A 27,687-nucleotide genomic window follows, 5' to 3' on the forward strand; every position below is an offset into this window, starting at 1 on the left:
CTGTTCCATTGTTGTCGTACGTTGTAGGAAGATTAAAGTTATGTCATTACCTTCAGTGAGGCTTGCCATTTTTGTTGAAATGGCTCAGTGGACCCTAGACCATCGCGTTTTCGCATACGATACTTTGGTCCGAAATGGTGAATCCGTCGTCAAATCCAGCGGGAATTTAGTCGATATTTTGATATTGAACGCCATGGAACGGTTCCAAGCCGAAATACGCTATTAAGATGGGTTTCAGGGTTCCGAACAACTGGGAATATAACAAGAAAGAAACCACCAGGCGTTGTTAGAACCTTTAGAACACCCGAAAACATCGCCAGAAAGAGAGCAGTATGGCATGAATGTTTCCTAACAAGGTGATTTCTCGCTTTGGTGACATGCCGTGTCGGCTTGTCCACTAGTGATTATATCCTTTGGGGGTTTCTTAAGGAGCGTGTTCATGCTCTCAGATTGAAAACTAAACCCTAAATCCTGACTTGATCATTCTAGGTGGAACCCCATTTGTGGAAGTGGTGGGGATGGAGGGAGGGCAACAGCGAAAAAGACGAAGAGTAATATAGCATAGAGTAACGCACAGAATTGAATCCATAGAGAAACTTATTTTCACAGTTTATAACATATTAAACGAGCAATTTACTTGTACAATACCAACGTACGCAACATATAAATACAATAATTTTATTCCATTGATCACAATTTTTATATCTTGATTAAGTATGGTTGATTTTTGATTAATATTAGGTTGTGAGGAATCAAAACTACACATCTGTGAGTGTAAAATTCAGATGAAGGCTTAAAATATTGTTTTAAAATTTTATATAATTAATAAACTAACCGAAATTTCATAGTTAAGAAACGCTTAAATGAACTTAGAATACGTACACATGATGCGTTTGTTTACGAGGAAAAGTATTTGATCAAAATATTTCTGAAACTTTGAGTTTGCTTTGTTATATTTGTTGGGTAAAACATGTTTTTATTTTGGTAGGAGCCTGACAAAACTATACTTGACAAAAATATCTAATTTAGGCAAAAAATAACATCGTACCGTTTAGTGTTTGATTAATTATTCCTACAATGAAAATTTGGAATGGAGAAAGCTGTAAAAACGGTGGATGTAAACAAAATGCGTACAGCAGGCCTATTATCATTTGAATTTGAGGATGGGTAGGAATTCATTTTTAATTATGGAGTTTTTTGTATTTCCCCGTTGTTGATAGCATCATCATACACTCTTTCTTTTTTACTCTTCTGATTGTATCAAAATAAATTATTCACAAAAATGGATGATGTTATATGTTGTAAAATAATGTACCCAACAATTAATTTTGGTCCTAAAATATTTTCCTTTGCCGTTTTCATTCACATGCCACACAGGAATCTTTTTACTAACAGGTCTTTCATATTTGTATTAATAACTTTTACAAATCCATGTTTATGGACTCTAGCTATCTAAAGCACAATGAACGATCTTTTCCCAACAATTAGATATCATGGCTGCTGTGCAATGAAAAAGTCGAAAAACTTAAATTAATTAATTTTTCTTCCGAAATCAATTATTTACAAAAATTAAATAATGCCATAAGATGTAAAAAAATGTGTCCAACAATTATGGTCATGATCATGTAACATCTTTTTGTATCTAGTATAATCTTAAGTTTTTTTGAGCCTGAAGTCCAGCTAACGTCTTTAGCGCTCAGCTTACAACGAGTTTTTATAATCATAAAACTTTTATGTAAAGATCCCCCGCCCCACTTTTTTTCGTTTCAAATAGTATTATACTTGAATGTATAACATGTGAAAAAAAACCCACCACTGCAAACCTGCAGACTAAGCGAATTTCCATTTGCCTGATTGGGTGTACACTAAAAATGCCTCCTTAAAAATACCACATTTATTCCCTATTTAAATATAGTTTAACGAGTACTTAGGTTTGCTGCAACAAGGACGGTAAAAAAGTGTTTTTTTTTTCAAAATGTTAATAGTTTAATCAAAAATGAATGTATTTTCCGAATTTGATCAAAATATGTTCATAAAAAGCAAACCACAGTTGACTTATTCTTAAATCTTGAGGAGATATTTGTTGTTGTTGTACTTTCAAAATCTATACGCTTTTTCTGAAGTCCAAATTAATATTGAATATTTTTGTTATTATATGCACGGTACTTTTGTTAATATATAATATACAGTTTTACTGGACTGATGGCTTGATTCGTGGAGATCAAGATTTGCAAATAATGAATTATGAAAGTTTATTTAGTTATGGTTTATGGTGATAAAAAAAACCCTGTTTTCCATAATAAATAGAAAACAATTGTATTTTACACGTTTTTTTATTTGGAGGAAACTTTTTCCTACCTTTATTAAGTATTTTCAAGAAATGCCTAGCAATTGTAGAAAATTTCATTCTCTTTCATAATACCACCTTCCTCTGCGGTCGATTTATTAACATGCCTTTTTTTAACCAATTTTGCCAATGTGTGTGTTTCGTGTGGAAATGTTTCTGTGTTATAACAACGCCTTTTGGCCGAACAGTTTGATGATAGCACAATGAAGCTGAAACGGCCGTAACAATACAGGAGCTGAGCTGGCTGACGAAAGTAACACTTCAATTTAGTTATAGAACCAGCTTTGGGGCAAGAAAATATGAAAAAAAGACCCCATAATTATAGTTTAACTTAACATGCCAGTAGAACAACAAATGCCACACGTATAGTTTAGTCATAGATGGTTTGGCGCAATAACTAATTTAATTCAGCGAGTCTACGCCCCTGAATTTAACTTTCCTCCCGCCGAATGGCAACACTGCCAGGTAAATGCAATGATGTAGTCAGTATTTAGGAACTAAATTTCCCGTTCGAACCCGTGTCTTCCGACACGGTGGCAAAAAGCTTAATTAATTAATTGTACTGTACTTATTTATTTACTTATCTAATTTACTTATCTACACTCATCCTTCACTCATATTTGGGTTAAAATACGCACATAGTGGCGTCCCCATCTTAAATAATTGAATTGAATTGAATTCGAAAAAGCACCGATGAAAAGAGCCGCTAACTTCACGACGGTGGTGGAGTGGACTGGACTGGAGTGGAGACTTCTCCTCTCCACTTTTTGCTGGACTTGCTCAGCTCTCAGCTCAGCTCAGGGCTCAGAATAGAATAACTACTATTACCAACCTCAGCTGGCTCAGCTCCACTCCACTGGACACTGGACGGACGACGGACACTGGCCACTGGCACACAGTCACAGTGGCACGTTGCAGTTGAGTTTTTACAGGTTAGAATTTTATTCATTTACCTTTAGCCTAATTACGACAAGATAAGTTGAAGTTGACTATAAGTTACTTCAGGAGTGTAAGTAGGAGTCAGAAGCAGGGTAAGATGGCATAAAAACTCTTTATAACTTAGGCCTTGGCAGGAATGTGAAATTCGTAAGATGTAGCCTAGCCGGTGGGTACAGTGTCTTACTGGGCTACCCTAATATAGTTTTTTTTTAATATCGTTTAAAAAACTTAATGTAAGTTAGAATACTAGTTATTCTTCAAGGCTACAATCACATTTGACGCGTGCAAGTAATTTGGTGGTGCACGTGTGCGCAAGCTTGCCTGACTGAACAACAATGGGCTCTCACTGAATGCAAACAGTTGCAAGTTAATTACTGTATTATAAACAGGTCAGCTTAATGGAGATGACAGACTACGAGTACATTGTATTAGAAAGTGATATGTTGAAGTTTTTATTATTGGATGAAGCAGATATTAGGGACTAAAGTGCAGGGTGTCCACATTCTGGAAAGTCAGGGATAGTCATGGAAAGTCATGGAAAAAAATTTTGGTCATTGAAAGTCAGGGAAATAAGCAAGAAGTCATGGAAAGTCATGGAAATTTCCAATTATGGATGGATTTGAGGGGACCATTCAATGCTCTAGTCAGCCGTAACCCGGACTGTTGTAGCATTTTTCAGGATTTTTCACAAATGTTCGACAATTCAATTTATTACAGTTGTATTATTTTATGAGTTTTCGGTTTGTTTTAGTTCATTGTTGTACCTATTGTATTCCATTGTTATCTGTTATTACATATTTCAGTATTTTCTGCAAAATAACATGTCCAGGCTGTATTATTTGTGTGTGTATGTTATATTATAATTTGCGTGTAAAGTCCGTGAGTCATGGAAATCAATGGTAAATGGTCATGGATAGTCATGGAAAGTCATGGAAATTAATGACAAATTTTTTGTGGACACCCTGAAAGTGGGTAAACGAGTATTTTGTGGACAGAGAGGAAGTATCACAAATCTTCAACGACTTGCTAGACAACCTGAGAAATTCTCCAGTAGGCCTACCGGTAAGTAGGTAGCTTACTTCAGATTACCGCCAGCCGCCAGAGACTTTCTATCATTTACCCAGTAGCGGCTAGCCCATAAGGACTCTCGGACGCCGCCCTCCCAACAATACGGAAATCAATATTTTTTTTATTTATGTAATAAAAAAATAATATGTCGTAATTAAAATTAAATTACAATTACTTACGACTACCGGTGCTTATGATAATAATATGAAATGAAATAGTTTTAAATTTTGAATCCAGTAATGACTGTTTTGCGATAGTCGCTTTCATAATGTGGATTGCGGACGGCGGCAACCTCCGTCCCAAACTCAATGCATGTAGTCTTATGGTAGAAACACCTAACAGCGCTGAGGGTGCTGTGACGTCATTCCAATGCTTTACAATAGGGACTCTGGGGCAGAGTCCAAAGCTGCGCGTGCATCCATAAATCAGGGCAGCCACCCTAAACTGGATAATTCTGCATCACACACGATTAGGATAGGAAGAACCATGTTGGCAGCGCTGGAGCCATCATCCACACTGTCACTACCATAAACATTAACTAACCTCACTTCTTTCCATGTCCATGACCACAGTTCAGTTATAGTTTAGTGCCAAACGACCTGTTGTTTTGTGATCAATAGTGTTTAGTGATAGTGATGGAGGCGTAAGGAAGGCAGCGGTAGTTTGTTGAAGATTGAAAGAGCTAAGTAGAAATTATTAATAGTTATACTTAATTGATTGAGTTAGTTAGTTGGTATCTTTGAGTCAATAAGTTACGTCTAGGTAGTTTTAGTATAGGCTAACCTAATCAACCCGAAAACTAAGTAAACTAACCATAGGTAAAGTGACTCGGACAATTTTAGTTATAGTTACTTATTATTAGTCTTAATAAGTTATTACGGGTAAATTTGCCGTGGGTTGAAGGCCTAAATCTAAATAATAATGGACGGCGGCATTTCGTTGTCGTCGACGGCTAACGTCACTAACCTGATTATCAATGAAGGGATCAAAAATATTGACCACAGAATTTCTTTGAAAAAATTAGGACCTCCTAGACCTTTCATGAACATAAACCAAATTCATAACAGTTCAAAGAATAAGAATAGCTTCACACGAAAATTTTCGCCACATATGTACAATCATGCAGATTGGCTATGTGGTTGTTCAATTAAAAATTCATTTTTCTGCTACACTTGTTTGGTCATGGGGGTTCATGATAGAGCATGGACTGTAGACGGCATTTCAGACCTTAAACATCTACTGGAAAAAGTAAAAAAAACACAAAACAAGTGAAAAACACATAAATGCGTCAATAGAATATGCTGTTTTAGGTAAAGTTGATATTAGATGCCAATTGGACAATGCATATAGGTTAAAAATACAAAAACAAAATGAAGATGTTTCGAAAAATCGATACATTCTAAGTAAGCTAATTGATGCAATTAAATTTTGTGGAGCGTTTGAATTAGCATTACGAGGACATGATGAACGCGAAAATTCAAAAAATCCTGGCATATTTCAAGGTTTAGTTAACCTTATGGCGGAGCTGGATGTAACATTGCAACAGCACATAAATCAAACAAATAACCGAGTGTTTTTGGGTCTGTCTAAAACCATACAGAACGAGTTATTGGACTCAATATATTACGTTTGTCTGCAAATGATTCGTGACGAATTGACACAAACCGACTATGTTGCTATTGAAGCCGACGAAACAACAGACTGTGCCACTTTATCCCAACTAGTATTTGTTATTAGGTACGAGCTGAATGGCACGATTCACGAGCGATTTATCACTTTTATTAGACCAAAAGGCCATGATGCAGAATCAGTTAGCGAAACAATTTTTGAAGTATTAGAGCAATTAAACCTCAACAAAACTCCTGATAAAGTCATTGCCCAGAGCTACGATGGGGCTTCCGTAATGAGTGGCCAACACACGGGAGTACAAGCGTGTGTAAAATCTAAATATAAGAATGCAAATTTTGTCCACTGTTACACACATCAATTAAACTTAATCATTGAACGCAGTGCTACACAAAATAAGCAGGTTAAGATATTCTTCAGTAATATCGAGGGGTTTTCATCATTCTTTTCCCAGTCAACAAAGAGAACTGCAGTTCTCGATGAGATAGTAAAACGTCGTATTCCAAAAAGCTCAGGTACTCGGTGGAATTTTAAATCCAGAATTGTAAGCACAATTTTTAATTATCAAAGAGAGTTGGAGGAATGTTTAAGTTACATACTCGACGATGACACCAATGACTATGCCACAATAAATAAAGCTGTTGGCCTAAGAAGTATTCTAAAAGACGAAGACTTTATTTTCTGGCTGGACTTTTTCAATCAAATACTGCCCCACAGTGACATTCTGTACAACCAACTGCAGCAAACAACAATTGATTGCGTCAAGGCGTTTAAATTTGTCGGCGATTTCAAAACTGTGGTAGATCGCGTAAGAAACTCGACCATGTTAGATCAACCGAGAGATAGTGAACCCGAATCGAGCAAAAAGCGGAGAAGAGACGACGATCAAAAACGCGTCGTCGCAAAGGAAGTGTGTGACATAATTACGTCGGGAATTGATGCACACCCTCCAAACCCCCCGGAGCCCCCCCCCTAGACTAGGTCCTAGAGCCGCCACTGCATTTACCGGACAAAATAACACCTAGGCTACACCAAGCAGGCAACCTAATTTTTTCTAAGAGCATTGATAAAAATTTCCTTATCAATAGTAATAGTACAGCACATCACTTCCACTCGGCTCAATGTTTATTTTCAACTGAACTCTGAACTGAGATCCTGCTACTTGTAGGTACCGTACATGCTTGCAACTTTGACTGAGCAAGCGTGCACTTGCTGGTGGCAGAACAGTGTGAGTGTGAGCGGCAATGGACTAAGTCCTCTTATCTCAGTCAGTTTTTGATTCTAGGCGAACGCGAGCGCCACCAAATTACTTCCGCAAGCGTGCGTCCAATGTGATGGTAGCAAATGTTTTCCAACCTAATTTTTAAAAACAAGAGTTTTGCAAGATCAATAAACAAAAAAAAACTTGCTTTAAAACACTGCATAACTTAGCTAGTGTTAGATAAGTTAAGTCCTAACAGCGCATAGTACTTAACCCAGTTAAGATAACTCCTCTGTGACTCCCTCGCAGCCATTAATGTCGTTGACACAATTTTCTCACTGCCAGTCGTTACTAACCACCCTTCAGCCCACTCCCTAGTCTCTACCTACTAAGCATCTTTGTGCAATAAACAGTAGTTTATTAACTAAAACTAGGCCCAGTGTTGAACATTGTAAAATATTACAAAGGCTTTCATGTTTAAACAGTTGTTGCTCTCCTCATAGCTTCCTCCTTCCTGTTCAAATCGGCAATTGGAACCACTCGGTCGTACAGTACTTTAATGTATAAACTTCAATTTTTGGACACTTTAGAAAAGGTTTTAAAACAGACTCTGTATTTGGATTCAGTGTGCAAAATACTTACTGTAGGTAAAAAAAAGTCAAAAATAAAAAAGTCTTACAAGCTACTTCCCAGTTAGTCGATTTATAAATATAATTCTAAGCAAGTTTGTGTCAATAATTATGTTTCCATAGAAATGTGCTAGGGTAAAATGTAGGCTATTTTTCAAACTTATCAATAACTTAAGTTATTTGTACTGTATCCTGTTACTTAATCTGTTGAATACCTATAGGTCTAAGTTTTGTAAAAAAACAAGTTATGATTTTTGCAGGATGTCGCAAGGCCCGGATTCCGCGGCTCAAGCTAGTGCAATGGAAGTGGTTGTTGGAGATGTAGATCCTGATTTTATCACCTTTTTGTTTGATCCTGCAGAAGATTACAACTGCTACTTCATAGTGGGAAACCCAGAAGTTGGAGACACGGTAAACTCACTATACAGTTAAAACATCTGATTATAGGTTGAGCCCACTTAGCTCTTGCTGCTTAGTTCCCGCAACAATCATTAGACTACAGGCTTTGATCTATTTTGTTATACTTTTCAGATGAAATTTAGTTGTAAGATTTAGTTGAGACTCCTGCGCCCACACACAGAAGTTTCTGTTCTTCTCTTAGGTGTGAATATCTCTTTCAGAGTTTAAAAACAAATTGTTTTCATTCATAAAAAGGTGCTGTTGATAAAAGCTACCATAAAATGTACTTTAAGAACGTTTAATCTTAATAGGCAAGCATGTTTCTTTAAAACCTTTTTTCTCAGCTCGTGTGCATCGCTGGGAAAATCTACGCATACTGTTGGAAAGATATTTTTCTGTAGATGTGCAGAATCGCTTAGAAAATTAAAATAGGCTTAAATAGCCTATAAGCATAAAAAATGAACTTGAAATTTAAAAAAAAATTATCACGGGCTTTATGGGTTGCCATGCTGATGACAAAATAACAACGAAATATAAACAGAAAATCAAAACAAATGGAACAAATTACAATCACATGTTTTATTTACAATGTGGTGGGAAAATAGAGAAGCCTGTACCTTTGACTTACAACTAGACATTCCATCCCCATGTTAAAGTTGTTGTCAGTTTTTAAATTAAATTTTTCGTAGTTGATGTGAGCCACCAACAGACTGTGCTGATCTAAATGACTAATTTCTGTTGAATACTTGATGTTTTGAGCCACCAACAGATTTTCCTGGTCTAAATGACTAATTTATGTCGAATACACAATGTTTTTTAACCAAGTCAAACTTACGGAATGACTTATTATGAGCTATAGCAACTGTTATAAAACCCATCAACTTTTTCAGTAACAAAAATAAGGTAGAAAATATGAATTTAAACACACATTCTGTTACTGGCCCACAACAAACAAAACACTCACTGGAAACAATCACGGTATAGCTGAGACACGGTGTCGGGCCAGAAAAAATATGCTTGCTACTGCGGACTCATAGTTTGGAGACCCTGGCTTAGATAAACCCACAAACACCACATCTTACAAAATCCTTCTCTAGCCTAATACACTGTTATCATTAGTTGTAACTTTTTTTTATAACGATACACTTCATATTCCACTGACTAGCTGCCATGTTAGTAAAAAATACTCTGTATGACATAAAAAAAACTGAGAATTGTGTACTCTGTTGAACTTTAAATCTTCTCTTTGTAAATTTTAAAATAAAGCTGGACAACACAAACAAATATTCAAACAAGGTTTTTAGATAATTGAACAATTAAATATAAAAGTCAGTGAAACTATACTGAAAAATACCCCTGTCACAGCTAACTTGCAGCCTCTAACTTGAATTTCCATACTTCATCAAACGTGTTGGATTTATTGTAAGCTATAAAATAACATCACGTGTAACAAATAGGCCTACTTGCTCTTTGCTGCTTAACAAAAAAAAAGCAGGGGATAAATAGGCAATGTTTATCCGATTGTTATTTATTTTCTCATCAAAACTATTTATTCTTTATCATCAGTTATTGTTTGTTTGCAGGAGAGGATTGGTGTAGTGAAAAAGATGCTTCTAGCCCACTCTGTGGTTTTCAGGGCAGAACTACAGAATTCAAAGATTGCTGAAAAAAATGATGTTAAACTACTTGATGTCTTCCCCCAAACTTTTAAGAACTTACTAAGGTAAGCAAAATCTTCTGGCCAATCATAAAATGTGTTGAATAGTTGTGAGATATTTTGGAAATTTACGATTTTTAAAATTTTTTGTTTTCAGATTTGTCTACGGCTACGATAACACTCAAAATTTGAGCTTTGATGAAGCAGACAACTTGTTGTACGTTGCAAACAAATATTTGATGTCCAAGTTAAAAAATAGGCTTGCAATACGCCTTATGTCTTTGTTGAACGTCACCAACATCTGCAGCCTTATGAATAATCCCGCCTGTTACACCGTTCTCGAGCTGAACTCTAGGATTAATGAGGTAAGTTTTATAATTAATTTGTATAGCCCCAGGATTGCATTATATGACAAAGTAGCAGAGTACCCGTCCTTAGTACGGGGTTGGCATATAAGTATAAAATGCTTGTTGCAGTCAGGGGAGAGGACACGGTTTAAGAAAATTTGGCCTTATTAACCTTCCGTCGGGCGCATTGATTTTCAAAAACCAAAGGGTGCTCACGGAATTTACCTCTGGGAGTACAAAAATTATGCAATGATGAGTAAAAAACATTTTAATAGCAATAAAACTTTAAGAAAAACATTTTTTATTAGTTATTACACTATTACTTAAGTAGTATATCAAACAGAAAATGCTATAAAAACAAATACAAATACGTAAGTGTTGTGGATAAAAAAATTTACTTTTTGTACTTATACAGTATTATCGACCTATATTAGAAAACAAATTTGAATATTGTATGACATAAAAACATGTACACATGGTATAATAAAAATAATAATTTTGTACAAGGACAACTCATTCAATCAAAGCTCTTAGACAAAAATTGCAGGGAGCGTTTCATAAACTCCAAATTTCACAAACTCCAACGCTTAAAATATTAAATAAACAGAGCGGTTTATAACCTCCAAATTTCATAAGCTCCAAATCTATAACATTCAAATAATCACTGTTTCACAATGTCCAAGTTTCACAAACTCCAACGTTTAAATATTAAATAAACAGAGCGGTTCATAATATCCAAATTTCATAACCTCCAACGGTACAGTCTGGGCCAGAAGTCTCTCTAGTGGTTGCCACAGTCAGATAGCAGGCACCGTTCGCCAGCGCTCAACTACTGATTATACATACATTTTAATGATTGAAGAACACTCAGATGTGTGACTCAAATATGTGTTAGCACACAATGTGCAAATCAAATTTACATTTTAGCGAATTTCCCCTATAGGGAATAAGCTATTACCGTAGTACTCATGGTAAGACCTGGTCCCGGGACCGATTTACTTTTTCGTTTTGAGGTCCCTAGAGACCAAAAACACCATCAGTTATATATATATTTATATGTGTGTCCGTTAGCGCGATAACTCGAGCAAAAATCATCCGATTTTGATGAAATTTGGTACAAACGTGTAAACCTACGTTTATTCGAACGAGTTCGCGAACCAGCATGATCGGACTATGGGAACTCTTAAGAATATATACTTATACTCTTAAGAAAGCAATTACGGAGCAACAATGATACTTCGTGTTACACCGCTACAACAGTAGAACGTGTAGCGCCTACATATCGAACCACGGCAACCTCTGCAGCGTCTTCTGGCAGAGACTGTACCATTGGAGCTTATGAAACTTGGATGTTATGAACCGCTCTGTTTATTTGATATTTAAACGTTGGAGTTTGTGAAATTTGGACATTGTGAATCGGTGATTATTTGAAAGTTATAGTTTTGGAGTTTATGAAATTTGGAGGTTATGAAACGCACTGTTTATTTAATATTTTAGACGTTGGAGTTTGTGAAATTTGGACATTATGAACCTCACCCAAATTGCATCAGTGTATGACATAAAAACACCTATGGTATTATGAAAAAAGATAATTATTTCATAAGGACAACTTACTTTGTCAAGCTACTTCCAGTAGTGATGCAAACCACTCCCCAAGGTCGACTGACAACTGGGAAAGGGTTAAGAGTATACAAAACCGATTCCGCAGAAGTGGTTTGTGAGGTAAATCAGGCCACTGCCCTGCCGAACACATACTATGGTTTTTAAAACGAAAAAAGTAGTGACCCGGAGGTAACTTCTGTGATGTGCCCTATGGAAGGTCAATAAGGTTATATAGTACAGTACTTAATTGATATTTCCCTCTAGCAAGGTTGAAATGATTGTTCTTGTATTCAGATACTCCAGACGGAAACAGACAAGGTTCTGGCTAGTCCTCTGTTTCCTGACCTGTCTCCCCTCGGCTTTCTAACAATCCTGCAACAGGAGATGTGCAACGTACCTGAAATTGACCTTTGGACCTCTGCCATTGAATGGGCTAGACATAGAGGTAATTAGTGTTCTCACACAATTTGATGTGTCTATTTATATATAACAATTTTTTTAAATTGATAATTGTTTCAGTTTTTCTCAAGATTTTATATACGCTCTGCTACAAACAGGGTAAATCCTCTTTCAATTGCCTGTTTAGGCTTTTACTAAAATATTTCATCAAATATATTAAATTATTCCCAATTAATTATTTCATAATCTAGTATTAACATTTTATAGAAAAACCACTTTTTCCCTTCAGCTTTGCAGCTAACTTAAAAGGAATGTGTCTCGTTTTACCTTCGTCTAGTTGTAGTTATGTCTAGTTGAACCTTACTGACCTAGGGACAACTGTAGGTACAGCTAGAGGTAGGTACAATTAGATAGTGGCGTACCCGACAAGTTGCACCTGCAGATTTTTAAAAGGTACAACTTAATTTGTATCACCCAGATTGTATGGATGTGACTTGTTGTACCTACGTCTAGCTATATCAACGACTGGTTGTGCCGATGACTAGTCTAGGTCTAGTTGTATCTCCCCTTTGATTTGTCACCTTGTTTAAATGGTTACTGAATGAATTCCTAGTTTAAATGATGCCCTGTTGTTTATGATGTCCGGATCCAGAGGGGGGCAAAGGGGCCCCCCCCCCTCGGGCATATATCTATTCTATATACTTATTTAATACGCAAGCAGGATTTTTGTGACAATTACTCCTTCGAAACTACTGAACCGATTGACATGTTTTTGATCTCATTAGAAAGAGCGTAACGTGAAGTTGTGCAGGAAACTTTCTTTTTAGGGAAATAATTAGAGATTGAGGCCCTAGAGCCCTTTTAAGTTTTGTATTTCTCCATAAGGATAACATGGGGAGATAATTTTTGTTTACAGAAACATATGTTTGTTACTTGAAAATAGTCAAAGTCTACTACATAATAATTGCTGTGTATTATGACTGTTAATGTATACTACATTTCAATCAAGGATTGTGTACCTTAAAGTTTACTCTTAATGGATCTTACTACTTTATTTTAATGCTGGTAATAGTAAAATTTAGTTGAGAATAAGTTACCATGATTAAGAAAACTTTACGGTACCTATAATAATTTATGTATTTGAAATCACAAATCTTTGACATTATTAATTCATTTGAAACTAAACAGCTGATCGACAAATCAAACAAATCATCTACTTCATGTGGAATGTTGTTACACTGTAACGCAAAATTCTAGGGGGGGAATAAACTAGTATTCACCAAGTCAGGCTAGGCCTACCCCTAGAACTGGCCACACTCAAATTTCTTCCCCGGAGTGCTCAGAAGGAGCCTAGAAAAATCCAGGGGTCGATACGAAGTTGTCACGGCTTTGACTGATCAATTTATTAAAATTTAATCGAAGGCTCAGAGCTCAGGAAACGTTCAGGAAATCCTGCAGACGCTCAGTTGGAGCTATATCATCCCAGCCTTCGTTAACGTGTTGTGGAGAATTTTGCCTAACTTTTAGTATGACTCTGTAGGGCCGACGAGTATCCAATCTTAAGCCAATGTGATATAAATACTCGTAATAAACTGTAAACTATCTGGCTAAGGACTTTGGTAAATAATATAAAATCGAATATAAAACGTAAAAAGCAATTCCTACAGAGTCGTCGGGCCTAATTAATACAATCGAATGGAGAATTTATCGTGGGATGATTTAAAATAAATTTAATATTAATATTCGTGACTGCCTGATCAAATCAGTCTACTCCCAAGACTTGATTCTTTCACCCGCCAAAGACGGGGTTTAGAACGTAGACGACAAGTCTCGGGGTATTAAACGACGAATTAACTAAAATAAACGTACGTAATAATTCTTTAAGAGAACGGAACAAATGTAATTTCGTAGCCAATTGATTTAAACGAGCCGAAAGGTATCCACCGCTAGTCACTGGCAGGCAGGAACTGGCGGGTTGTATGCAAGTCGGCGAAAACTAATTTAAGTTAAGTCGAATCGGGAATTTAAGAAAACGAAAAGGATAATAAGTTAAGTACAGTATGCGTAAGATAAAACAGGAATAACGTAAAACGTAAAAAAAGGGCCTAACTAGTGTGTTAGCTAACCTTCGTAATAGGATTGTAGGGTCGTATTCGTAATTTGTGCGAGCTGGTCGGCGGTCAAACAGCGAATAATCTTGTCCGGCTCAAATCATGATTTCCTCGGTCGAGGCTTAATCGCTCTGGTGGTGAGTTCGAGAACTAGCCAACAGCTGATCGGAAATTCACCTGTTGAGCCGGTCTAGTTGTCGTCTGTCGTTGGTCAACAAACACCGTTTCGAGGTTAAGTGATGTTGTCATCGGCGTTAAATATTCGTAAAATCGGTCGTTTTAACTTTATTATGTGAAACGAAGTGCTATTATGAATAAATATATCGTTGTGGGTGTGTTTGTGTACTTCACTATTATTAAAAGTAGGCCTACGTTCTTTGGCCCATAGCCCAAGCTATGGCCAACACATAGGCCTAGGAGTAGGATGTTGTGGGTAAAAATCGGGTAAGTTATGGTGTTTGTTGACTAGCAATACGTTTTTACCCCCTTTAAAAATTGGTACCTCACAACACAAACATAGTTTTTTTTTACCAATACTGTAACTTGATTCTTGTATATATATATATATATATATTTACTGCATGTAATTGTTATGTATGCTAAAATACTGTTCTTTAATTTATTTCAATCAGATGTTTTCATAAAAACAATGTTTGTTTACTTGTTACTTTTGTTAAGAATGTTTGACAATTTAAGATTATTAATTCACATATTGTATTCTATTTAAATGTAGGCCTAATAACGTTACATAATGACGCTGCACGGACATAAAGAATATGAGATTGACGACACATCATCTACATTAACAGTAAAACAACCTACCACACATAGTTTAACTCATTTCAAGTTCGAGAAGTTTGATGCTACCAAAGAAACATGGGGTGTATTTCATTTGGTCCAAAATCATTTGGTCCAACAGTTGTAAAACAGTTCGTTTTGTCCAAAATCGTTTGGTCCAACAGTTGTAAAACAGTTTGTTTGGTCCAAAATCGTTTGGCCGTCACGTCGTCAACCCAACGGACTGCCTTCCGAGGCCTATTTGTTGTTTTGTGTTATTTCTAAATAATTTATATGTTTGCATTTATATACACGTACATATACATATATTTATTTATATATAATATGCTTGTGTCCTGTTTACTTTTTATCCCCAGTCAATCTTAAAAAACAACGCGTTTTAATTCCCTAGATTTGTGGTTAAACATTGACTTTGCTTTGAGTTTGCATTTAATGTTAAACAGAAAATTGAGTGGGCCCTGTAGAATAATATTATTCCCAGAGATCCTTAGGGGACGTCCCTGATACTGTTTGAAGTTCTTCCAAGCTGAAAACAATCTTAAATATACACTAACTCTACTTTGCGTACTACCACACTAATTTTAGTGTTGTACTTTCAATGTGTATCTTTTGTAGTGGCTTCTTATTTACTATGTTTACCAAAACTCTTTTGAATGAATTTGTATGATACCAAGAATGAAATACCAAGGTTATTGAGAACTATGGAAATATATAACAATGGATTTATTGCGCTGTATTACTTTTACATGAAATGACAGAATGCTGGTTTTACAAACAATTATCCATTCAATTAATATTTGAAAGATTGATTTTATTCCTCAGACTTTGAGTGCAATGGCTATTATTGCATTTGTTCTACTTAAAATTTCTGAAATGATCCCTCGGTAAGAGAAGCGTTCGATGCGGTTACGATTCGATCACGGCAATGACAATGGGGTGTGAATTAATTTAATATTGAGATGACCAGTACTAAAAATCCTTCTCATCGGCAAAAAAATATCAATTGAAGGTCGTGTCTTGTAGTCCAACTCGTTACACAGTGAAACTGCTTGTAACTCAATATAATGTGTTGAAAGATTATTTATTGCTAAACAGTACTATGTCGTTCATCTATGGTAAAACACACACGACCCCATATGACGTTGTCGCACCTTTCTCGAACCTGGTATCTACTTCAACTTCCGATTAAAAATTCTTTTAATCCCCCAAATAAATAACAATAGCTGTCACACTCTCAATGATTCTTTGTTTGAATGGAACGGCAAAGTAAAAATAATAATTTTCCAAATACTTATGCTACTATAAAATTCTTAGCAAGTAACTCTGAATTACTCTACAAAAACATTTTCACTTATTTAATTATTGTAAGGTTATCACTGTTTACTATATAATACTGATTGATTGGCTAAAAATGGATATAAAAATCACCAAGGAGAACTTTAACCTGGAAACATGTGCTTATATAACAAGAAATAACAGACTATAACATGAAAGTATACCACATGTGCGACTCACTGAAAATTATAACTATTACAATAAAGAACAAAGATTACTTACAAATTTGGACGTCCGACACTTAAAGACACACAGGGATGGAAAGGCAAAACGAAATTAGGCGAGCTTTACCCAAAAAACGCGATTGAATTGATTTGGTTGACGAAACGGGAAATTTCCACTGGCGATTTGTGCTAGCCGGCAAAGTTAATTTACGACACTTGTTTCTAAAAAAAATTGATTTTATTTCCAACTCGCGCGGCAATCATATCCCTTCGGGATATAGGCCTAACGATTTGATGAAAATATGAATTGACCGACTAACACCGCAAATGAATTTAATTTGCACGAAACGATTTTTAGCTCACCTAATCACGGAGAGGACGGGAAGCGACTGACAGACGGTCTGCCTGGCTGGGCCGATAGTTCACCTCTTCCACTCGTAGCATGTGCATTGTGGGTATCTTCGTCTATTGTCTAACCAGCTGACCCAAGGCGTATGAAAGAAGGTGTGTGCATAGTGACGTCAGTGCGAGCAAAACGTGTTTTATTTTGCCAAATCACATGTTTTCTTGTAATTTCCCAAAGACTTTTGAATGACAATCATTACGAATTAGCATTGAATATATAACACTATTTAGCGTTTTATATCCATATCCAATATAGTGTTGTGTACAATATTGATTATACTCTAGTAGTGTGATATAGTATATTCAATTGTGGTAGTACATAAAATTTTGATAGTGAGTACCTTTAATCAAAAAACAGTAAAGCAGTAAATACTGTAACTGTGTCTGCCTAACAGGCAATATATTTTTAGGTGACCATATACAAATAATTTCTAATATAATACCTTTTTTTGCAGATCCTACTTATGTTTTTTATAATTGAAAATCTCTCATTTAAGTAGCCTTAGTGGAAAATAAAAAGTTACAAATAAATTGACAAGATTGTCCTTCTAATATTATAAATGAGAAAGTTTGGATGTATGGATGTATGGATGTGTGGATGTATGGATGTATGTTTGTGACAAGTGAACGCGAAAAATACTGGTCGGATTGGGCTGAAATTTGGCATGATGATAGCTCACATTCCCGATTAACATATAGGCATATTATTATTTCAAAAATCCTTTCAGGCTCCGCCCCAGTGGCTCTGGAGTTTCCAATGTTAACCTTATGAGAAATGGAATTATTATTGAATCTTAACAGCTGTTTCAATTAAACAAGTTGGTTCTGTTCTATGATGTTCAGTAGCATTAAATTTACAAGGATTACCAACAGGGTGCAGCACTATTATTTCTTTTACATTTATGACAACAGCTAATTTGCAACTAAAAGGTGAGTGAGCGTAGCGAACGAACCTCAACCTTGAGGCGAGTAAGCGTAGTTAACGAGCTAACCTGAAGGCAAGTGAGCGCAGCGAACGAGCACCAACCTAAAGGTGAGTGAGCGTAGCGAACAAACTTCAACCAGGACGTGATTGAGCCATGCGAACGAGATAATCTTAAAAATTAAGAAGTTAAACGGGACAAAGCCCGCGGGTTACAGCTAGTATTTACATATATTTAACAAAAACAGCACACTAAACCCAAGTACTAAACTACTAAACCGGTAGGGGAACCCCTCGCTTCAAACTATCGTTTTTCTTAATAACTTCAAAAATTTACTAGAAGCTTACCGAATAGCCTCTCTCATTTTGCGAAGTGGGAAATCGAGACTGCAGCAAACGATCACGAATACAGGACGGACCACAATCGCAAGAAATCATCATGGCTGTTGCTGTGTTACGGAAAATCATTACGAATCTCGCTGCAATTAAGATATGATCAGAGATATGGACGCAATCACAAAAAGGCATATAGTCATGGATGCTGAGATAATCGCGGATGTTGCCGCGATTGTGTAAGATGCAAATAACGGACTGCAATTAATTATTATGGCGTTGCCAACATCGCAAGCAACGATCAAACATGGCTATATGTATTGTTTTTAAGTGGTTGGTGGCCTTTTATTGAATTTTCCATATAGGGAATAAGCTATTACCGTAGTATTAATGGTAAGACTTGGACCCGGGATGGCAAGGCGTATATTCCGGGACGGCCACTGAAGATTCCTCAACATTAAGTTGTAATTAGTTGGCAATGCCGATTTGCGCTGTTTTTGGATGTGGTAATTCTAACAAGAAAAGTAGTTTCATCGGTTCCCAAAAGAATCTGGATTGCAAAACAAACTGATTGAAGCATGCAAAAGACAAGAAAAGATAAACATAAAATCGGGTAAATAATTTATTGAAAACATTATTATTATTTAATTAAATTATAGACCTAACTAATTTAATTTAAAATCTTTTGTCGTTACTGTACGCGATTCACTAACGATTGTTTTTGAACCCACAGATGGATTTGAGCAAGGGTATCAAGTATCAAAGTATACGTATCAAGTATTTACTGCTACTGCTTTACTGTTTTTCGATTAAATGGTACTTACTATCAAATGTATAACACTACTACAGTATATTCATTGTTGAATACAATGCTATATTGGATATATCAAACTGAATAGTGTTATATATTTAATGCTGATTCGTAATGATTGTCATTCTATTCTAAAGTCTTTGCAAAATGACAAGAAAACATATGATTTAGTAAAATAAAACACGTTTTGCTCGCACTGACGTCACTATGCACACACCTTCTTTCATACGCCTTGCAGCTGACCATTTGTTCGCGTCTACTCATATTAATTTGTGTACATTACAAGTAATCAGTACAAAATTTTAGTTTCAGGAGAGTTGAAAAATGGAGAAGTCTTGAGGGAAGAGTTAAATGACCATCTAAAACACATTCGAATCTGTACATTGTCTGGCCAAGATTTGATGACTCAAGTGGTACCTTTCGAAGTGCTTACGTATGGTGAACTCAAGTTGATTGGTGAAACTCAGAGAACTGAGAAAGTACAGCCTGGTTTGACATCAGTCTGCAACAAGATTGTTAAGAGGGAAGGACCGTTGTCAGAATTGATGGAACAAAGATTGAACCTACCTAATTGCAATGGTAGCGTTAGTCGATCGCTAATAACTATCAATACTAAAGCAGTCACAATAGAGCTGTGCTCAGTAAAGCTTTGCAGCTCCAGTACAAATCAACACCTATGCAACTGCACTATAACAATACGAAATAGGAGAGAACCCCCTACTGAAGTGAGATATCAAGGACTGATCGATGGAGCTTCCAACAGGGACATTCCAATTATTGTTGATGACACGAGAAATGTGCGTTTGTCTCCAAATTCAACATATTCAGTCACATTCGTATTTTCTTGTGGACAGACTCATAACCATTACTCTGGGAGGTCAGGAGTAGAAAATGGGAATCACCTTGACATTCCATACCGTTATTCTAATTTTGGATACTATTCTTTTCCTATAGACACAATATGTTACAAAACAGTACGGACAGGACAATGATGAACAATGGTGATCTCTGAGGGGTAAACAACTTGACAATGTCGAAGAAATGTTTTTATGTGTCATTTATATCAGTGGACAGAATATTCAGAAACATCCAACACAAAAAAAGTGATATATTCCTATACTTTATTTGATAATATCTTGTGTAATATGATCAAAAAATAGTTTATTAATTAAGAAAAAAGTCTTCTTACATTTTAAGTGACATTATTTAGTTTTTCATCAATTTGACAAAACTTGTATTCTTGCTACAACACAATTTTACTCTCGATGTTTATTCTAGAATCACAGAAACTATTTTTTAAGACTAAAGTGTTCCTTTTGGAAAACCCGGCAGCCAGTAGGGACAAGCATCGATAGTCAATGTTTTTTACATCGATGGTAAGTTACCGATGTTTTGGTCCTAGTATTGAAGTATTGATATTTTCCACAGCTGAATTGTGAATTATATTATAGTTTTGTTAAAAAATGTAAATGTTGGTCCTAGATATTGATTTTTTTTATATTCATTCTATTGAAAGTTTTATGAAATATCACATCCAAAAATATCATGAACTGGACTAGACTTAAGACAAGTGTAGAGTGAGTGAGTGAGATAACTATCTAAATAAAGTACATTTGAGAGATGCTTGTTCTAAATGCTATGCTACCTAAACATAAATTTATTTGTAGTACATTTCAGTGGCAGCTATCCAGCATAATAAATGAATATACCGATATTACGTCTGGCAAATGTGAAAGAGAAACTGGCAATGTAGAACGTCTGGCTAGCAGTATAAACTAATCAATGTAAGGGAGTGTGTTAAATCAATGCTAGCTGTGCCTAAAATCTCCCCTTCAATTTATCACTTTGTTTACTATTGTGGAGCTTATAAAAACAAATAATTTTGCACATGGAAGTGTTTATGTATAGCACAGTAACTGAGAAAAAAAAAACTGCAAAATAAAAATGTCTGTTATTCTTTTGGAGAATGAGTAAAAGTCTTGTAGTTTGCTTGTTCATTTATTATTGCTATTATTTCATTTATTTATTGTTAATTTTCAATGCAAAATTTTGAAATTCTCAGTATCAAGATTATCAATTTTAAAAATCAATGAAAAGGCTAAATAGTGGCTATGTGAGTAACCATTGACTTACAGATGATTTAAATGTGACACTGTATTTTGATTTCTAATGAACCCAGAGATAATGCCTTTAAAGGTTCAATAAACTGCCAATTATCAATCACTGCGATTAGGGACTTGGGACGCCACCTAGGTGCGTTTAACTCAAATATGAGTGAAGGATGGTGTGAGATGATCTATGTAGCTTTTATACTAAGACTAGCGAACCTGGCGCACGTAATCGTAATCAAGGCATAGGAGAAGAAGGATTAATATTGATTTTTATTGGGCGTTTACTGGTTTCTTGGTTTTGTTGAAATGTGGAGATGGTAAAAGGCCAAATTGAGTTTGCAGTTTACATGCTGTTTCCACATTTTTTTAATTTTTTTTTTTTACAAGATTTTACCTGACCTGTCAATATACAGGAGGTTACGTACAATATTTGTCATTATCCATTTCACTTATCTTCTAACAGTAATGTTCTTTAACAAACAAAAGTTATGTTAGGAAAATACTTTAAAGCATAACAATAACATTCAAGCGCACTGCTGATTTCTTGCGTTGAACGTCGTTGGCTCCATAGAGGTATATTTTATTAAGTTGATCACTCGAGGTTATTTGAATGGATTTCATTACTTCACCGAGTGAGTTTTTGAAACTTTACTTCATTGAGTGAAGTAAAGAAGTTTTTTACATCATGCTTGGGATAAGGAAGTTTAACATGGCGGGTTGGGTAAAATAGATTTAATATATTTACACATTAAAGACTAAAAAGTAGAAAATAATTTGTGGAGAGAATATTTACTTGTAAGATTTAAAACAAAAAAGGGGGGCGCATGCAATAGCAACATTATCTTTATCAATTGAACAATATTATTACCTAACTTATTGCATGCGCCCAAGATTTTTGTTTAAAATGTTACAAGTATTTGTTCTCTAATATATTTATAAATTATTTTATACTTTTTAGTTTGTTAAAAAGTGTGGTATTTAAAAAAGATTTTATTTTTGAATTATTTATTGACCTTATTGTTAAAATAGTGTAAGCATTTTTATATTCAATGGTAATCCGCAGGCTGTTGCATATTTACATGATGATAGTTAAATAGTTTTTTTTTTTTATTGCGTGCATATTTTAGTTCCAGGACATACATCGAGAGCTTTTTTAGATTATTTTCATCATGAGCCTATACAAATCCTGTTGTAAAATTTTTACTTGTGAGTAGTTCTTATAATTTTTAGTTTTCTGATTATCTGTCGTGTCTCCCTAGATATTGTTGGATGGTTTTTCTCCTTAGAAAGTGTATAAAAATTAAATTATTATAGTGGAAGTTAATTAGGTTACACGACTATGCCAATAAATGACTGATGTTAACTCATTCCCCACGCACAAGCTTCGCCTCTTTGTGGGGACCTATCCATTAAAAGAAATTATGTACATTCTGCAATTATTGTTCTTTTTTTGATAAATTGCTTTTGATTTTATTTATTTTATTTTATTGCATCTTGCAGGACAAATTCCATATTTAACAATATGCAGAGCTCGAGGTTAAATTAGCAACTTGATACAAAAACATTTAACAATAGTTTGCCGAAAAACTAGTTTACATTAGTAGACGGGTACAACTAGCTGTATGTACAACTAGACGTAGGTACTACTGGAGGTATGTACAACTAGTCGTAGGTACAACTGGACGTAGGTACAATTAGTCGTAGGTACAATAGTCGTGGATACAACTAGACGCAGACATATGAGGTACAACTTGACGCAAGTGTACCCGTCAAGTTTTACCCGGAGATTTTTAAGAGAGATAACTAGACAGGCACGCCACCGTCAAGTTGTATTTACTGATTTTGGACGAGGTACAACTTGTCGCCAAAATGAAGCAGGTACTACTAGATGCCGATACAAGTAGACGGCGACCCAACACCCAACTAAAGTAACCTTTAAATCTAATGCCATTGAAATAGATGACAAAAATATTATTTGTTTATGGAAATATTTTAATAAAAATTCCACTCATACAATTTGAAATTCGCTTTATCTGAAGGTTTGCTGCGACAAGGGAATTTGGAATTTTTAATAATTGTTAGCATAATTATTTAGTAGTTTTAGCGAATTTCCCATATAGGTCTTGTAACCTAATTAACTTCCACTATAATAATTTAATTTTTAAGGATAACCATAGGTCTCGTGGTAAGATCTAGACCCAGGGGGACCGATTTACTTTTTAGTTTTTGTGGTCCACAGAGGCCAAAAACACCATCTGTTCAAATTCATATGTATGTGTGTCCGTTAGCGCGATAACTCGAGCAAAAATGATTGGCAATTTTGTTTCATTGCAATAAAAAAAAACACGTCAATATCTTCCCCGTGGCAGCAAAACTAAGTACTCCCTAAAATTAATGTTATTTAAATAGGAAATAAATATGACAATTTTTAGTAGAATATTTTAGTAGAAATTAAGCCGGGTAAATGGAAATTCGCTTAGTCTGCAGGTTTTATGCGGTGGGGGTATTAAGCCATTGTTAGCATAATTATTTAGCAGTTATTACTCTTTATACCCAAAAAATAAATTTCAGTTTCAGGAGAGTTGAAAAGTGGAGAAGTCTTGAGGGAAGAGTTAAATGACCATCTTAAACACATTAGAATCTGTACATTGTCTAGCCAAGATTTGATGACTCAAGTGGTACCTCTAGAAGTACTTACTCTAGTTGAACTCAAGTTGATTGGTGAAACTCTGAGAACTGAGAAAGTACAGCCTGACTTGACAACAATCTGCAACAAGATTGATAAGAGAGAAGAACCGTTGTCAGAATTAATGGAAGAAGCATTGAAATTACCTGGGATATGCAGTGATAGCGCTGGTCAATCGACAATAGCTATAAAAACTAGAGCAGTCGCAATAGAGCTGTGCTCAGTAAAGCTAAAGCGATTTAGTACAGATCAACACCAATGCAACTGCACAGTAGCAATACAAAAGGGGACAGAACCACCTACTGAAGTGAGATATCAAGGACTGATCGATGGAGCTTCCAACAGGACCATTCCAATTATTCTTGATAACAGGAGAAATGTGCGTTTGTTTCCAAATTCAACATATTCAGTCAAATTTGCATTTTCTTGTGGACAGGATCATAACCGTTACTATGGAACGTCACCAGAAAGTAAAGGGAAACACTTTGACATTCCACACCGTTATGATTCTGGATGCTATTTTTTCCAGATAGACACAATATGTTACAAAACAGTAGGGACAGGACAATGATGAACAATTGTGATCTCTGAGCGGGAAACAACTTGACAATGTCGAAGTAATGTTTTCAGGTGTCATTTATGTCAGTGGACAGAATATTCAGAAACATAAACACCAAATAAAAAGTGATAATAGGCTACTCCTATACTTTGTTTGAAAATATATCTTGTGTGATAGGATTAAAAAATACTTTGTTAATTGATAAAGGAATTTTTACAGAACTGTTTCAGTTCCTTGTGAGCCTCTTACTTTTAGTGAATTGACATTTTTATTTAGTTTTTACTTTTCATCAATGTGACAAAACTTTACTTTTTCCAACAGAACATAATTTTACCCACAATTTTTGTTTATTTTTCGTCAGAATGCACCTTTGTTAATAGCTTGTTAAATATTATTATCTGTTGTGGTATTGTTGTCAATGAAAAGACATTCGAAAGAATGTTATGACTTCATTTAGCATTTGCCACATATTAAGTTATTTCTTTCTGTCTGTTTCACAAACAAAAATTGTTCAAATTTTTATATATATTGCTATCCTATTCCATGGCGCTATAAAATATTGTAGAAAACCTTTTCTTTTGTACTTACGATAATATACTTAGATAATATAAATATATATATAATATACTTTTATATACTTATGTACCTACCATGTAGTGTAAAAGTAAATGAGGAACCAAAATGTCTGCTTACAACTGATGTAAATGAAAATCACCAGAAGCTTCAAAATACATGATTTTAATTAACCTACTAAAAATAAATTGTAAAATATTCCTGCAAGCACATGTTAATAAACATTACTTTAACAAATATCTTTAAATTGTCTTGCCTAATTACCATAACATTTCTTTTATTTATTTTTATACGTTTCTATAGAATTTGATGTTAATTATAGTATCAAAGAAACTATTTTTTAGACCAAAGTATTCCTTTTGGAAACCACTTAAGTGATTTCTACCCGGCAGCCAGTAGGACGAGCATGTCGTTTCCACAACTGAATTGTATTATAGTTTTGTTAAAAAATGTAAATGTTGGTCCTAGAAATTGATTTTTTTTATATTCATTCTATTGAAAGTTTTATGAAATATCACATGCTAAAATATCATGAACTGGACTAGACTTAAGACAAGTGTAGAGTGAGTGAGTGAGATAACTATCTAAATAAAGTACATTTGAGAGGTGTTTTTTCTAAATGCTATGCTACCTAAACATAAATTTATTTGTAGTACATTTCAGAGGCAGCACTCCTGCTCTCCAGCTTAATAAATGAATATACCGATATTACGTCTTGCAAATGTGAAAGAGAAACTGGCAATGTAGAACGTCTGGCTAGCAGTATAAACTAACCAACGTAAGGGAGTGTGTTAAATCAATGCTAGTTGTGCCTTAAATCTCCCCTTCAATTTATCACTTTGTTTACTATTGTTGAGCTTATACAAACAAATATATAAGTAGATTGAAGTGTTTATGTATAGCATAGTAACTGTGAAAATTCAAAAAATTGCAAAATTTAAATGTTTGTTATTCTTTTTGAGAGTGAGTAAAAGTTTTGTAGTTTGCTTGTTCATTTATATATACTAGTGTCCCTGTTGCTCGAATTCGAGCAATTGCTAAGTAATACAGGCGTTATTTTAAAACGAAGATTACATTCTGATTACAAAGATTATGGAAATACTCAAGATGTACATAACAGATCGATATAATCAACCATTTCTTGTAAATATCTTATAATTTTTCCAAAGCTGATCTTGTTTTTTAGTGTTTACTACAAATAGCCTTATTCATAGCCGCATTAGGTTGTCCATAATAACGATTATAAATTCTAAAAAAATTTCTATTTCTTTTCCTTGGTGGTGTTCTATGACTTTTCTATGATTCCATAGTTTGCAAATCGGCTCTTTCAATGATTACTACGAAATGCAGCACAGTGTTAATTCAGTTTTCTTTTTAGTATATCAATTTATCCAGGCTCTCTCGCTTTTTTCCATTGTAATATTTACGCCAACCCAAATGAAAAAGTAAACTATTTCATTTAAACCAAGTCAGTAAATGTTTGTAGCAAACTGTTAAATTAGCAATCTTGTTGATTGTTTACAATTAACATATGTCCTTCTTCTCGATTTTAATTTCTGACAACAGCTGGAGTTTCATAACCATTTTTGTTTCCCATGTTAATCTTATGGAGAAATATGAAAATTAAAAGGGCCCTAGGGCCTCACTCTCTAATTATTTGCCTAAAAAGAAAGTTACCTGCACAACTACACGTTACACTCTTTCCAATGACACCAAAAACATGACAATCGGTTCAGTAGTTTCGGAGGAGTAATTGTCACAAAAAACCTGCTTGCATATTAAATAAGTAATAGATATATATATATATATATATATATATATATATATATATATATGTTAATTTTCAATGCAAAATTTTGAAATTCTCAGTATCAAGATTATCAATTTTAAAAATCAATGAAAAGGCTAAATAGTGGCTATGTGAGTAACCATTGACTTACAGATGATTTAAATGTGACACTGTATTTTGATTTCTAATGAACCCAGAGATAATGCCTTTAAAGGTTCAGTAAACTGCCAATTATCAATCACTGCGATTAGGGACTTGGGGTGCCTCCTAGGTGCGTATTTTAACTCAAATATGAGTGAAGGATGAGTGTAGAACGGTGTGAGATGATCTACGTAGCTTTTATACTAAAACTAGCAAACCTGGCGCACGTAATCATAATCAAGTCATAGGAGAAGAAGGATTAATATTAATTTTTATTGGGAGTTTCCTGGTTTCTTGGTTTTGTTGAAAGGTGGAGATGGTAGAAGGCCAAATTGAGTTTGCAGTTTACGTGCTGTTTCCGCATTTTTTTAATTTTTTGTTTTACAAGATTTTACCTGACCTGTCAATATACAGGAGGTTACGTGCAATATTTGTCATTATCCATTTCACTTATCTTCTAACAGTAATGTTCTTTAACAAACAAAAGTTATGTTAGGAAAATACTTTAAAGCATAACAATAACATTCAAGCGCACTGCTGATTTCTAGCGTTGAACGTCGTTGGCTCCATAGAGGTATATTTTATTAAGTTGATCACTCGAGGTTATTTGAATGGGTTTCATTACTTCACCGAGTGAGTTTTTGAAACTTTACTTCATTGATTGAAGTAAAGAAGTTTTTTACATCACGCTTGGGATAAGGAAGTTTAACATGGCGGGTTGGGTAAAATAGATTT

The 27,687-nt window shown here is 34.9% G+C and overlaps 1 protein-coding gene across 4 annotated transcripts; it reads left to right on the forward strand.

Moving 5' to 3' along the window:
- The first annotated feature begins 3,312 nt into the window (after positions 1 to 3,312).
- Positions 3,313 to 25,000, forward strand: LOC128990951 (uncharacterized). 4 transcript variants are annotated; one of them, XM_054413638.1, is made up of 6 exons: positions 3,313 to 3,378; positions 8,071 to 8,221; positions 9,793 to 9,932; positions 10,024 to 10,231; positions 12,110 to 12,260; positions 19,400 to 20,715. In XM_054413638.1, exons 2-6 carry the CDS (start codon positions 8,072 to 8,074, stop codon positions 20,083 to 20,085), a joined length of 1,335 nt encoding a protein of 444 aa, XP_054269613.1. In that variant the 5' UTR covers positions 3,313 to 3,378; position 8,071; the 3' UTR covers positions 20,086 to 20,715. The 4 variants fall into 4 exon arrangements, with proteins under 4 accessions (XP_054269613.1, XP_054269630.1, XP_054269605.1 ...); XM_054413655.1 differs by lacking the exons at positions 3,313 to 3,378; positions 19,400 to 20,715 and adding exons at positions 3,380 to 3,452; positions 23,776 to 25,000; XM_054413630.1 differs by lacking the exon at positions 3,313 to 3,378 and adding an exon at positions 3,388 to 3,452.
- Positions 25,001 to 27,687: the final 2,687 nt, after the last annotated feature.

The sequence above is a fragment of the Macrosteles quadrilineatus genome, unplaced genomic scaffold (genome assembly GCF_028750875.1).
Source record: "Macrosteles quadrilineatus isolate MER2022 unplaced genomic scaffold, UCM_ALF_1.0 Scaffold_1__1_contigs__length_201487025, whole genome shotgun sequence".
Taxonomy (NCBI): Eukaryota; Metazoa; Arthropoda; class Insecta; order Hemiptera; family Cicadellidae; genus Macrosteles; species Macrosteles quadrilineatus.

Excerpts from the sequence above, each read along its gene's own strand:
- LOC128990951 (XM_054413638.1), top strand. The coding sequence starts at position 8,072 with ATGTCGCAAGGCCCGGATTCCGCGGCTCAAGCTAGTGCAATGGAAGTG. Across the intron at positions 8,222-9,792 it reads ACCCAGAAGTTGGAGACACG|GAGAGGATTGGTGTAGTGAA; the intron begins GTAAACTCACTA and ends GTTTGTTTGCAG. Across the intron at positions 10,232-12,109 it reads TGAACTCTAGGATTAATGAG|ATACTCCAGACGGAAACAGA; the intron begins GTAAGTTTTATA and ends TCTTGTATTCAG.